Below are 14333 nucleotides of genomic sequence, written 5' to 3' on the forward strand. Positions count from 1 at the left end.
TTTTACTCAGTTTTATTTCCATTCGTTTACCTTAAGAGATGCAAACATACATTAAATAGAATTCGACCTGTTAATTCAAGAATGCACATTTTGTCTCACGTGTAAGAATTTCGATCGAAAGATTCATTCAGTAATGCAGTTGACCTCGATGAACTGACCTCGAACATAAGAAGATGCTCCATAAACTGACCTCGATCTATTGATGTTGCATAATAGTAGCTAGGAAGACGGCTTGATTTATAAACAAGGTTACGTTATAATGCGACATCAATAGCAAGTTATGATGGCATTCAATGTTTTTCAGTCGGATTTAAATTATTTTAATTCACCTCTTTCTGTGTATACGTGTTAATGCTCTTTAAAGAGCTCTACCTAGTGTTCTGAAGAAGAAGAAGAAGATACATTAACATTTAATAATTATGTTAAAAATATAAAACAAGACAAGGAGTTTATGTACGGCTTTCCCCAAATTTATTTCAAAGTTGAATTTTTTGACGGTTTATAATGATAAAATTATGGTGTACAGATTCAGAATATTCGATATTTTTATAAAATACAGTATTTTTTAATTTTTTTACATCAAACTGATCATGTTGATTGCTTCTAGCTATCTATAAATCATTTTTGCCGATCATTCCTTTAAAAGGAATACTTGTTTTATTTTCAATTCAATTTTGCCTGGTATACCTATTCAATGAGTGTGTTACAAGGTCAAGAATTTGGAATCACTAGTTGCTGAAAAATCTATAATGAAAATTTGTTACGGACAGACAGAAAAACGGACATACAGACAGGCACACAAGGGTAAAGCAGTATACTACCCTCTCCTTCGGAGCTTGGGTATAAACAACATAGGACCGTTAACTCGGAATGAATAACTTTTGAAATTAAATTAAATGTAGATTCAAATGTGCTCAAAATGTTCGACAATGAACTATATGTGGATTTTTTTTCAGTCATGACCGGACTCGGTAAAAATTGAAAGCATCAAAAGAAATTAATTGCAATATCTATTCACTTTACACTAATTATAACTAAGGATTTTTGGGGAACCCGCAACTCTAATGAAACCAAATTAACCTTCGTTCTGGTTTTATGTTCAATTTTTTTTTGGTTGAATTGTGGAGCCACTTTTATTATGATGTTGAAAAGATAGTTATAAACTAACTAAGGAAGATATTTATTGAAAATATGAATAATGAAATAATCATATTTATTAGAAATAATGGGGTCGTGAGATTTAAACAAGTTTTTTTGTCTATTTATGTACTAAATGTGTTATTAACGTATGAAAATAAATCAATGCAAATTTTATTTTTAGTAACTAAATTAATAAACAGAAGACACTTATATAAAAACATTTCAGCCTTATATAGTAATACTTATATACTAATATATATAATCATATAAATATGAGATAAAGTGGATAAACCTTAAGAAAAGCCAACAGTGATTGGAGGTTTCCTCTTGTATCTAACCTTCTGGGAAGTCAAATCTGTTAACAATTATATATTAAGCATCTGTCGCCAAATTTTAATAAAGCCACACTTGAGTAACTCTTTGAAACTTTTAAAACTGAAAGATATTCCAGATACGCACCTCCAAGTAAAAATTCTTGGAGGTACTCACGTGTGGTCAAAATGTATTTTACATTTTAAAAAAAGAATAGTAACAGAAAATAAAACAGAACACTCTATTATAGCGTCCCAGGCAAGTTTTTTAATTACAATGTTCCTAATTCTAACTATTTTTTACCATAACAATGATAAAATATAAGGAATAAAGAAAAACAAAGCAATTTGATATAAACTCAATCAAAATTTACTTATTAATAAGGGCTTTATGAAAAATGAAAAAGGTAGAGATAACCGACGATATAAGAATCACAACGTTAACATCTCGTGCGTTCCCAATTTGTACTTATAACAGCATTTCATAGAGACCCCACAATTCAACATAAAACCTTTGTGGATGGTTATTCCATTAGTTCTATATGTGGTCTAGTTCTGCGAAATTCGGATGCTGATGAACTGTCTCAATCTTAGATTCATCTCGTCCCATCCATACATGCCATTAAATTATTACAAAATGTGCAGGACAGTAGCGCGTGCTGTACGGTGTCTATCAGAAAGGTGAGTTACCTTCATGTAGCGGTTATGTTGACGTGTCGCTATATGACATTTTGCCCTTCATGGTAGGTCTTCAACACTTCCGGTTGAATTAGATTTACGGACAAGCCTGAAAATGATTTTTATGGTGTCTGTAATAAGATCTAGCAATCTATCAGAAATATTTTCAATTAAAAATAGCTGTTTAATTGTCTATATGACGTCATTTTTCACGGTTAAAAGTAAATAAAGCAAATATTGTTAAAGGAAACAAACACGGCGTGAACCGCAATCTGCTTGGACCACGTCAACTGATATTAAAGGTTCTTGGGAATGCATGCGCCGCATTTTACTCAATTAGTTTTATGATTTTTGAAAGCATTTAAAGGCAGGGAATTGATCGAATTGAGTCTTGAAAAACACATCCGAAAAACATAAGTATCGAACAACTACAATCATGGTCGAGTAATTAATTACTAGATTACAATTTTTTTTACATGAACAGTTGAGTATTTTCAACACCATTCGGTAGTGGCAACGACTTTCTAAATAATACAAAGTAAGAAAGGGGCATTAAAAATTTTGACCAGTTTATATGTTTCTATTCACCCCCTCTGAATTTATTACAATTTTATAACACAAATTCTACATGCTTTCTATGAATGCAGCCTTTCAAGACAATGCAACACCACTATTCAACATCTACTTGTTAAAAACATATTGTCAATGTCTGTTTCATGCGCGGATCCAGCATGAATAATATAAATTTTATTGCCAGCGGAATAAGGTCAATATATACTTAGTTTAATAGTAAAATATTTTTAGTATTATCATCTTTCCGTTTTTAGCTCACCGAGACGAACGTCGGGGGGAGCTTACGGTAAAGGCCTGGCGTCGGCGTTTAGACAAGGTTAAGATTTTTATAGGTCCTGTATCTAAGTTATTGTTCTATCTTAACCAAACTTGCATGGATGATGCATCTGGACCTACTTATGGACTTAAAAACTTGGGATGTTGAATCTGGGCCATGAATATCAGATCCTGGAGGAGGTTAAAGTTTTAAGAGCTTGTTAAAGGTTTTGGTGCAGGTCCTCTTTAATAGCCATTTCTAAGTTACTTATGGTCCTAACTTCACCAAACTTGCAGGGACGGTGCCTATTATGATACTAATGCACCTGACAGGCTTGAACGCTGAATCTAAGCCATAGGTTTCGAATGCTGGATGAGGTTAAGGTTTTTAAAGCTTGTTAAAGTTTATAAAGCAGGTGCCCTCTGATGATTATATCTTAGTAATTACCAGTCCTAACTTCACCAAACTTGCATGGATGGTGCGTCTTATGATACTTATGCACCTGACAGGCTTGCATGCTGATTCTGAGCTTTAGGTTTCGGATGCTGAAGAAGTTAACGTTTTTAGAGCTGGTTAAACTTTATAGAGCAGGTGCCTTCTGATGATTATATCCTAGTTATAACTGGTCCTAACTTGGATGGATGGTGCGTCTTATGATGCACATTACAGGCTTGAATTCTGAATCTAAGCTATGGGTTTCGGATGCTGGGCGAAGTTAGTTTTTTTTTGAGCATGGATGGTGCTTCTTATGATACTGAAGCACCTGACAGGCTTGAATGCTGAATCTGAGCTATAGGTTTCAGTTGCTGGATGAGGTTAAGGTTTTTAGAGCTGGTTAAACTTTATAGAGCAGGTGCCCTCCGATGATTATATCTTAGTTATAAGCTTATAACTGGTCCTAACTTCACCAAACTTGCATGGATGGTGCGTCTTATGATACAGATGCACCTGACAGGTTTGAATTCTGAATCTGAGCCATAGGTTTCGGATGCTTGGCGAAGTTAGTTTTTGTGGAACTGGTCACATGTTTAATAGCTAGAAGTACTTTTTCAAACTTGCAAAGTTCAAATTATCAAAGGTTATTAAAAAAAACTCCTACCTCACACAAACTTGTTTAATGGATGTGTTTGTTGTAAAATGATATAACATGATTCCTTCGATGTAGTATTGTATGATATGGAACATAATTGTTTTATATGATACAATATTTCATCATTTATTATGTTGTAAAAATGTTTTTTGTATATTGTGATATGATATTGTATCATGGTATTGTTAAATATAGCATATTTTGTATATTACGATACAATATTGTATAATATGATATTGGATTATATATCATTGTATCACATGATATTTTTCCATATGATATTGTAATATATCATATTAAATCATATGATGTGATATTGTAATATGTAATATTGTATAATATGATACGATATTGAATAATACGAAATTGTATTATATAATATATTATTACATGACATGATATTGTATGATTTAATACAATGTTGTATCAAATTATATTTAATATATGATACAATATCATACAATACAATACAATATCATATTGTATCATACAATATAGTATCGTATGTTACAATTTTGTGATATGAAATTTTATCACATGATACTATATTGTATCATATATTCTACATTATGATATTGTATTAAGTGATCAAACACCAAAATGTTTTACACGATAATTCCCATATCATATTATATGATACAATATCATATTTTGATACAACGGTGTATCATATGTTACAATATCATATTGTATCATTATATATTGCAGTACTATATTGTAACATATAATATATATTTAATAGTTTCATAGGATGCAATATCGTTTTAGCTCACCTGAGCCAAAGGCTCAAGTGAGCTTTTCTGATCACAGCTTGTCCGTTGTCTGTCGTCGTCGTTGTCATCGTCGTCGTTGTTGTAAACTTTTCACATTTTCATCTTCTTCTCAAGAACCACTGGGCAGATTTCAACCAAATTTTGCACAAAGCACCACTAGGTGAAGGGATGCAAGTTTGTTCAAATAAGGGCCACGCCCTTTTCAAGGGGGAGATAATTGAGAATTATTGAAAATTTCTTGGTATTTTTCAAAAATCTTCTTCTCAAAAACTATTCGGCCTGAAAAGTTTCAACTTGTGTGGAGTCATCCTCAGGTAGTGTATATTTAAGTTTGTTCAAATCGTGGTCCCCAGGGGTAGGGAGGGGCCACAAGAGGGGGATAAATTTTCATACAGGAATATATAGAGAAAATCTATAAAAAAAAAATCTTTTAAAAACTATTTGGCCAAGAAAGCTCAAATTGGCGTGTGACTATCCTCAGATAATGTAGATTCAAATTTGTTCAAATCATGGTCCCTGGGGGTAGGGCGAGGCCACAATGGGAGATAAATTTTTATAGATAGAGAAAATCTTTAAAAATCTTCTACTCAAAACTATTAGGCCAGGAAAGCCCAAATTTGAGTGGAAGCATCCCCAGATCGTAAAGATTCAAGTTTGTTTAAATAATAGTCCAGGGGTAGGGTGAGGCCACAATGGGGGATGAATTTTTACATAGGAATATATAGAGAAAATCTTTAAAAATCTTCTTTTTAAAGACTATTTGGCCAGAAAAGCTTAAACTTGTGTAGAGGCATCCTCGGGTAGTGTAAATTCAAGTTTGTAAAATCACAGTCCCTAGTGCTTGGGCGGGGCCGTGATGGCGGTTTGAATTTTTACATATGAATATATAGAGAAAATCTTTAAAAATATTGTGGGAAAGTTTTCGGTCCAAACTCAGTACTAAGTTTGAAAGCTCAGGTTATGCAGATTTAAGTTTGATGAAACCATGATTCCCTAGAGAAAAGTAGGGCAATGAAATGGGGGGGGGGGGGGTATATAGGAATAGAGAAAAATCTTCTTACAGGTACAACAACAAAAGGGGCTTGGTATTTACCAAAAAAAAAGAGGTGGATGAAAATTGGCAGATTTTCAATTTTTTTAGCAATATCAAGATATTTTGATACTGTAATGCTAATTTGATTAGAATTAAGGCAATTGTTGCTCAGGTGAACGATGTGGCCCCTGGGCCTCTTGTTATATGATTGTGTTGATTAAGATTGTATCTTACAATACTGTATTAAATGAACATATTATTATCAAACTATTTTTAACGTATGAAATACGATGTTGTGTCAAAACGGTATCCATTAAATGTCGTGGATCATTAACTATGGTTTTTATATAACATGATAAAGGTGGTATTAAAAAGATGATGCCTCATCTCGGTGAGCTTTGTAATCTGTGATTATCTATGGGGTTGGGGGTTTTTTTGGTTTTTGTTTTTTTTTTTTGGTTAAATTTAATCAAAAAAATAAAATTTGAAAACCGATAGAGGAAATTTGGACTGGAATGTGTATAAAAACTGTGAATGAAAACTTAACGGTTTTTATCTATTTAGTGTCAATACCATTCATAAACTGTATTTCATTTTTAAAAGAGTTAAGCAAATTTTATTATTTTCACAAGGAAAATCTCAATCTTAGTGTAAATATTTAATGGATTTTTCTTAAATATTTCAAAAGATATTCAATGGCCATTACCTCACCAAATAGGTCATTGGCCTACTTTTTGAAAAAAAAGCTGGTCAATGACCTACTTTTTTAAAGTGAAAAATAACACTTCCATAAAAGGTCTATAACACACAATAGATGGTTTTTATTCTCATCAGTGCATTTTTTTCATTTGAGTAAACGTCATCCTTAACAGTTGAAATTCAAAGTGTCATGATTGACAGTTAATGTTTAATGTCGGAGTAAAACGCTGATGACGTGTTCTATTACCGGCTAAGACACATCATTTATCCTCTAAACAACATTCTTTATATGTTTCAAACTTTCGTAATACTTAGTATCGAATTTCAATCGGTGAAGATACTCATCCCTCGTCCTGTTGTAGATTAACTGATCCATGCAAAGTAAAGTATGCCCCTGGTAATTGGAGTGAAATTTATTGGCAAAGAATTCTGGCCGACGAGCTAAACGAGCGAGATCTTCGATTCCAAAAATGCAAATCGATCGAACATATTTACCACCACATGGCCAAGAATTCCAGTTTTTGAATCGGGAAAGAAATGGCTTCTGTATTCCAAAATCTGTTTCCAGTTTTCCTGCCAAAACAAATAATCATTTATTTGGTCAACATTTATCAACTTATTTAGTTAAAATGAAAAACAAAAACGGGGAAAACTCTCTTAATGGTAAAGAGACTACCTACCTTTGAAACTTCCAGGTATTTCTAGCTGAGGATTATGAATCAAAGTTGCAAAAAATGTTTCATCTGGAATGCCCGTTTTATTTACCCATTCAAGGAAGTCAGCAGCTACCCTGTTAGTGATGACGTATTCCACAAATCTTCTGTTCAGTGTTACGTGGACAGATCCTTTTACCGGAACTATATCGTGGGGAGGTTTCTCTTTTATATTCCATCTATCTTTGTTAGCCCTAGAATAGGTATTCAGGAAAGTTAAAGGGACTTGGACACGATTTAAAATTTTCAAATTTTATTTTTCCATTTTCAGTGTTTATACTTATTTATATAGAAGTTTATAATGCTTTGTCAAAATTTGAAAGTCAAATATCAAATTATAAGCAAGATACAGAATTCATAATTCTTTTTTTTTTTTAAACAAAGCTCAATATTGTCATTTTTTACATATGTGTTGTATTGGTGTAAGTTTCAATCAAATGTATCTTTCTTTTGCTGATAATAGTATTTATGATGATATTGAATTATTTTAAATTATTTTTTACATGTCATTTTGTCTAAGAAATGGTAATTTTCTATATTGTATTTTTTATAAACAACTATAAGACTCGAGCTTTGTTTACATAACAGCCAATTCTTACCTCTGTAACTCGCTTGTAACTTGACTTTAACATTCAATATTTTGGTCAATCATTTAAAATGCACAAATTAACCTTTTTATACATAAAAAATAAAAATAAAATTTTTGATCTTAAATCGTGACCAAGTCCCTTTAATGAAATGTACGTAAAATGTTTAAAACAAGTATTGAATAGACAAGTACAGCGCTGTGACAAAAGTATTCACGATTTTTGAAAAAAAATCGCGGACGTAAACTAAGACGCGCTTCGTAAATTGCGACATAATCATAAATAACCGACTTACTTTTATCAATACTTGGTGAGGTGGTCCTTAGACTTGATAAAAGCTAGAGGATGTATTCGTACAAAGTTTTCTCTTGGTGTTTGGAGCTTAATTTTGCAGAGTGTTTTTAATATTTAGTCATATTTTTTTCATTTTATTAATGTGCGGTGGTTGAGCTTGCCTGGCCATACAATTGTAGGAATATGATGTTGTTGTATGTATATTTGGGTAATACGAGCTATGTGAACGGGGGCGTGGTCGTAATGAAAAAGATTGGTTGTGTAGAGGAAATGTCAGTGAGTGACAGTCCAAATTTGGTCTCCTAATATGAATATATACAGTATTTGACTGCATTAATATTCCCATTAACCTACATACGGCACCTTCCCTGTGGTAGGTAATGCATCCTGTTTCTTGTTCTGCCTGATACTGTCCACAATCATCATATTGATTATTTTGGCAGGTCGGAGGTTCGCATTAAGCACAAAAATATTAAAAAGCTTAAAGTTTTAGAATAGCACTGCACTGTGTTCCAACTGGACGAACGCAAGTGGGCGGACACCCGAGTCTTCAATTTTTTGGGTGTACAAGCTATCTCGATGTCTGGGAGAAGTTTATTCTATTCTCTGATGCTTCGTGGAAGAAATGAGTGTTTGTGAAACTAGAAGTCACCATTTCAAGTTGATATTTGATAGGCAAGCTAGTGGGTATTGCGTGAAGGTCGTACGAGTGGTGTTTCTGTTGGTGACAACCTGGTCATTCGATTACTCTTTAAAATAACATTTTGTCTAGTCTTGCCATACCATTACGTTGTTCAAGTGACTGCCATCTGGAATGTTGGATCATGCTGTCCACACATGATCTGTTGCCGACATAACTTGATGAACGTCTTTGTACTATTTCTAGAGTTTGGATGTCTTTCTGGATGTAGCTGTCCCAAACAGGTTAAGCAAACTCCAGTTAAGGCCTGGTTAATGATTTGTATGCATTTTCCTTAATGGATGTGAAACTGATGTTTAAATAACGGCGTAATTAAGAAGCCCAGTGCCTTATTGGCCTAGCAACAGATGTTATAATGTGGTCACTCCAATTCAGATTTGATGTTATATAAGACATCAGAGATATTTTGTACTTTTAACATGTTCCAGGATCTGGCCATGTAGTTTGTATTTGTGGTCTATTGGCTTGGCCTTCCTGCTGATTGACAAGACGTTGCACTTTCCAGGATGAAAATCAAATTTCTATCTCCTTTCTCAAATGCCAAATTTAATTAGGTCGGCCTTAACTGTTTGGGTGTCCGATTTTGATGTGTTACAGTAAGGTACTAGTGTTGTCTTACTGTGGCCCTCTAGCATATCATTGATATAATAAAAAGAAGCAAGCTTGGTCCAAGAACCGACAATTGGGGTACTTTCGACTAAATACCGGCGTAACTGGACATTTCCTCGTTGACAATTCCAGCTTGAGTTCAGTTGGAAAGTAAACTCGCGATCCAGTTGTTCACATTGCCCTAGATTCTATAGGATCAAAGGTTTGATGAGAAGGCTGTGACCAACTTTGTCAACAGCCTTGGAGAAGTCCATAATAAGCACATCTGTCTGCCTTCCAAAAGCAAAGTTGTTGATAACGACATCAATAAACACAATACGTTCGGTTTCACAGGACCTTTTGCTGCCGATTTTACCACACTATAAGCCTTCGAATTCTCTGGAGAGGGAGGCACATGCATAGCTGTAAGTAGCATAGGGCTCTTTAGATGTTATACACTCTGATTTTCTCCTAAAGTTTTCAGACTCTCATCAGAAAAAATGACAATGTTTTAAAAATTATATACTGTTAGTTTTTCTTTTCAAAAGAACACAAGGCAACCCTTTTTCCATGTTGATCTCGGAAAGTACCATTTTTTCCCTATTAACTCATCGCATAAAATATATAGAAATCATGCAAAAATCTTAAGTATGTCCGTTGGTGAATACAGTTATTAGCATATCTGTGTCATTAAATTTACTAGTAATTCCTTTTATCATATGTCTTTCACTCGTTTTTGTGTCTTTAATTATACAGTTACGACGGTCTTTCTTTTCGACGATTTGATCTCACCAGTCGACAAATATTTTTTCCCCAAAAATTCACAATAACTAATATTTTTGCCCCTTAAATTTCATATCCACGATAATTTGTTTTGTTATCGCTGTTATTTTTACCGATCTCCTACCCATTGTAATTTCAGTTTGTTAGCATTAAATTCCAGACTGCAGACAATAAAACATACAGATATAACGTCACTTCCGTGTGAAGATAACTCTGTAAGAATTTAGATGGTCAACAGGGCATATTAGTAGAGTTACCTCCCATTCACCAAGCGAAGCCCACGCTAGAACGACTTCACTGCGTCAATATTGTGGGTTTTTTTCTGTCTTAGTGCTGTAGGCTATATCCAATCATATGAATATTTTTAGAAACAACTTCTGTCACTTCATCAAAATGTTTGTATAAACATGTAGTGTTGTTATCAGTGAAAAAACTATAAGTATAATATCGGTGCTTTATTTCTTATATAAATTAAAATAAATTGAAGGTCCACATCTCAGAATTATCTATTTTCCACTTTGACATCACATTTGCGCTGTATCTACAAAGGAACTTACGATCATTAATCCATTTTGTCTTCAGCAATGATTTCTCAATGCGATCCGTATTACATTGATAAATCCACTGGGAGTTTTTCCAAACCACTTATTCTTTTGAAACATATTTAAATGTTTCTAAGTTAATGCAAGAGTAACAGAAACTGATAGATGATTAGTTGATGGATTTGGTCAATTTAAAAAAAGGTTGACTATGCTCTTAGTGAGTGAGTAAGGCTGAACCAGATTTCAAACCTTAACTTCAAATTTTCTTGCTACCCGAGAAGTACAATATTCACCGAGCCGAAGGCTAAATCATCGTATTGACCGAAAGAGCAGCAATGATTATTTTATCGATTTATTGAATGTTATCGGGCGAAAATTTGAGATTGAAGCCATAGCCGAGCATAATTGAGAAACGCGATTTTTCATTGGACGATCTATTTTAGTCATATGTAGAGGAAATCAAATGTTTTATTGACCTCCTAGGTCACGTGCTGTTCTGTTTTTTCGGGACAGTGGATAAAAACCAATCAGAGAGCTAGGAATTAATAAATCATATAATAATACTCAATATTTGTGGAAAAAATTTCGGATGTTTGGTTGTCAAATTTTGAGTCCCTGCGAGTTCCGGTAATTTTTATTTAAGATTAGAATACATTCTTGTTTAACTCCAATCCTGGTATTCAGGTCTGAAATTTCATATTGATATCATGAATAATTTTTGGGAATTTTTCTGTACAAAATATGTCGTAAAGATTAAGAAAATTGTCGATACATTTAAGCATGAAATAACGCAATGAAACATTTTACAAACTGTAAAATATTTATCATTTTTTATCATCTTTGAAAAAAAACAAAAAACAGGTTATTATTTTATAAATCGTCTGACAAGATTTTACGGAAAAAGTAAGAAGAACCAATACAGAAAAAAATAACAAAGGAAGACTTTAATTTTAAAAAAAATGCGCAAACCTTTTGATGGTGCCCTCTCCATCGTTGGAACCGTTGTAAACTTTTAATATTTTTACTAGTTCATAATTTGTACGAAGAGGAAATTCCTGTCCGGTTAAATTAATAAAATATTTCCATTTAGGAATTGATAAAAGGTCTTTCATGCATGTAAGTTCTGGTAATAGAACACTCATTGTTCCCCAATTCACTTCAATTCTTTTGGACGCCATCTTCACATTGGGAAAGCATCGTACAATGCATGAAAATTCATTGAAGACGTTTCCTATTGTTTTTCCATCCACGTGAACACAGTAACTGTTTTGTGGTCGGTAAATGGACCTCAGAAGAATTTCAAACTGCTCTGGGCTTTTATAAACAAGAATGCTGTAGGCAATCGGAAAATTCCTCTCCTCCTCTGATAACGAATCCATAATGTATCCTTTTGTTTTGATGAAATTTTCACATGCTTTTGTTTGTTGGCAAAATGACTGCGATTCATAAATTACATTCATTTCACGAACTTTCTTGATTTCTTTGTCGTTTTGTTCAAACAGCAAACCACAGTCTACGTTTGGCACAACTCTTTCAGAACCAAAGTACTTCTGTGGTGTATGTCCAAAGGTTGGTGTTTGCGGTTGTTTATGATACAAAGGCGAGAAAGAGGCATCAAATTGTGGTCCATTGTCGAACAATTGGACACTCCTCTGCAAGAACAGATCATCAGCTTTCCTACTTTGCTTCGCTCCTGTTGGGCCATGGTTGTTCGAATTGAAGACAGAATCTCCTGCCATAGTCATTTGAGACATATAACTATAGAAGATCAGAGTGCAAAAAAGTAAAATAAACCAGAAACAAACTAATGCATAACGGACACATCTTTTTCTTGTAGTTTGATGTGATGACAATGAATTCATTTTATCACGATGAGAAAAAACTTCAAATGTAATGGCTTTTTTTCATCATCTGCTAATAAAGGCTTATCTATATGCGCAACGTGATGAAAAAATGCAAATGAGTTGTATAATTGCATGTACCCAAAGGATCTTTTGACAAGCGACATATATAAAGTGCTCAATCATAAGTACACTGTCACATCATCATTTATAACTATATACCAGTATACTTTTTTCCTCTCTAAAAACATATGCGCTGCATTTTACGAAGAAAGTTTCGACTTGACTGTATATTTTTTTCCCTTCAAATGCAAATATCAATACAATGCGCATAATTAAATCGAAACCAACATTTTCATAAATTTTATTCTTTTGATGTATATTCAGAGGTGGTGCACGAAGAAAAAATTGAAAAATTATCATATGTTCAAAGTTATTTTGAATAAAGAGATATCCTCCATTTATATATATATATATATACGTGTATCATCCAGATCAATTGTATAATCTGTGTGATGTATTCTACAAAGCGTCAACACTCTTTCATTCATTCTTTCCTTAATCAACAGGGGCCCAGGGTCGGACTCATCCCCCCCCCCCCACACACACACACCCACGTACACACATACTTTCATCACAAGCGCAGAAGAAATTTTTCATAAATTTACACATTAAAAATTAAATTATTATGGAGGTGCCCCCCTTGTTTGGATGCATGCAATAAGGGAATTGAAAACACGAATTCAGCAGTGAAGTTGAAGCTACGCACCTTCCCCCTTCATTTATGCAATAAATGCACACCTCACAACCTTATTAGCATAATCGGAGCATTTCTGATTTTTATATTTACGAAAAGCTAAAAAAAAAAACGAGAACTCCATAAATACGTCATTCACGGGATTTTAACGAGACCGGTTCAAGACTCTTGCAAATCGAGAGAGAAGTTTAGATCGAAAAAGTAAGTAAAAGTTTATGTTTATTCTATCAGCTAGCTTTTTAAATTATTTAAAGTTGCAGAACAATTGTTTATTAATATCAATTCGAAGTTTTGGGTGCTTAGCCTTATCTCGTTAAATATTGTTCAGCATGAAACCGTCTGAACAGCAGTTTTCGATTTTGTCAACAGTCTGAAACGTGCTAGGGGGTAGCCATGAATCGCTAAGAACATGCTCACTTACAATGTTAAACTAGATAAATACCTTTTTAAAAACCTGCAATGCAATAATTTCACTGCATGTGTTACCAAAATGTTAATAAATAATATGGTCGTTGTGAAATGTGACTTGAAAGACATGTTTTAGTATGAAATGGGTATGCAGGTGTATTATAGTCAGTTTTTACACATATTGGTACCTAGCACACGTTAAAAAAATATTGTATGTTTTTCCTAGAATATTGAGTTTGTGTCAATCATGTAACGAGCAGAGTGTTTATGAATCAAGGGTCTGCATATAACATTATACGACTTTGAAAGTAGATTTGATTATGTTTGTAGTGCAGAGAGAGAGAGAGAGAGAGAGAGAGAGAGAGAGAGAGAGAGAGAGAGAGAGAGAGAGAGAGAGAGAGAGGGGGGGGTATGAAAAGCCATTACAAATTTTATAGTTTTATGTCAGTTTCCACTTAATGAGTTGTTACAGCTATTATCATGGTAATGTTTTGAGCCATGTCTCAGATACTTCATGTGCCCATTAAAAAGTGTAATCTGGGATACACCCTTTTGTTTTGATAATGA

At 33.6% G+C, this 14333-nt stretch overlaps 2 protein-coding genes across 5 annotated transcripts in view; one reads left to right on the plus strand and one right to left on the minus strand.

Moving 5' to 3' along the window:
• The window catches only part of LOC128183730 (uncharacterized), a 555994-nt gene that overhangs the window by 532234 nt on the left and 9427 nt on the right, over positions 1-14333 (plus strand). The window lies entirely within an intron of this gene.
• Positions 6599-12737, minus strand: LOC128183744 (beta-1,3-galactosyl-O-glycosyl-glycoprotein beta-1,6-N-acetylglucosaminyltransferase-like). Its single transcript, XM_052852890.1, has 3 exons — positions 11730-12737; positions 7234-7460; positions 6599-7126 (listed from the first exon to the last, which is right to left on the minus strand). Exons 1-3 carry the CDS (start codon positions 12620-12622, stop codon positions 6825-6827), a joined length of 1422 nt encoding a protein of 473 aa, XP_052708850.1. The 5' UTR covers positions 12623-12737; the 3' UTR covers positions 6599-6824.

This window comes from Crassostrea angulata, chromosome 5 (genome assembly GCF_025612915.1).
Source record: "Crassostrea angulata isolate pt1a10 chromosome 5, ASM2561291v2, whole genome shotgun sequence".
In the NCBI taxonomy this organism is placed as follows: domain Eukaryota; kingdom Metazoa; phylum Mollusca; class Bivalvia; order Ostreida; family Ostreidae; genus Magallana; species Magallana angulata.

Bases quoted from the DNA above. Each gene is read 5' to 3' on its own strand.
- LOC128183744 (XM_052852890.1), bottom strand. From the start codon at position 12,622: ATGAATTCATTGTCATCACATCAAACTACAAGAAAAAGATGTGTCCGT. The intron at 7,461-11,729 runs GTTTGCGCATTT...TACCTATTCTAG, and splicing joins GGAGAGGGCACCATCAAAAG to GGCTAACAAAGATAGATGGA. The intron at 7,127-7,233 runs GTAGGTAGTCTC...TTGTTTTGGCAG, and splicing joins AATACCTGGAAGTTTCAAAG to GAAAACTGGAAACAGATTTT.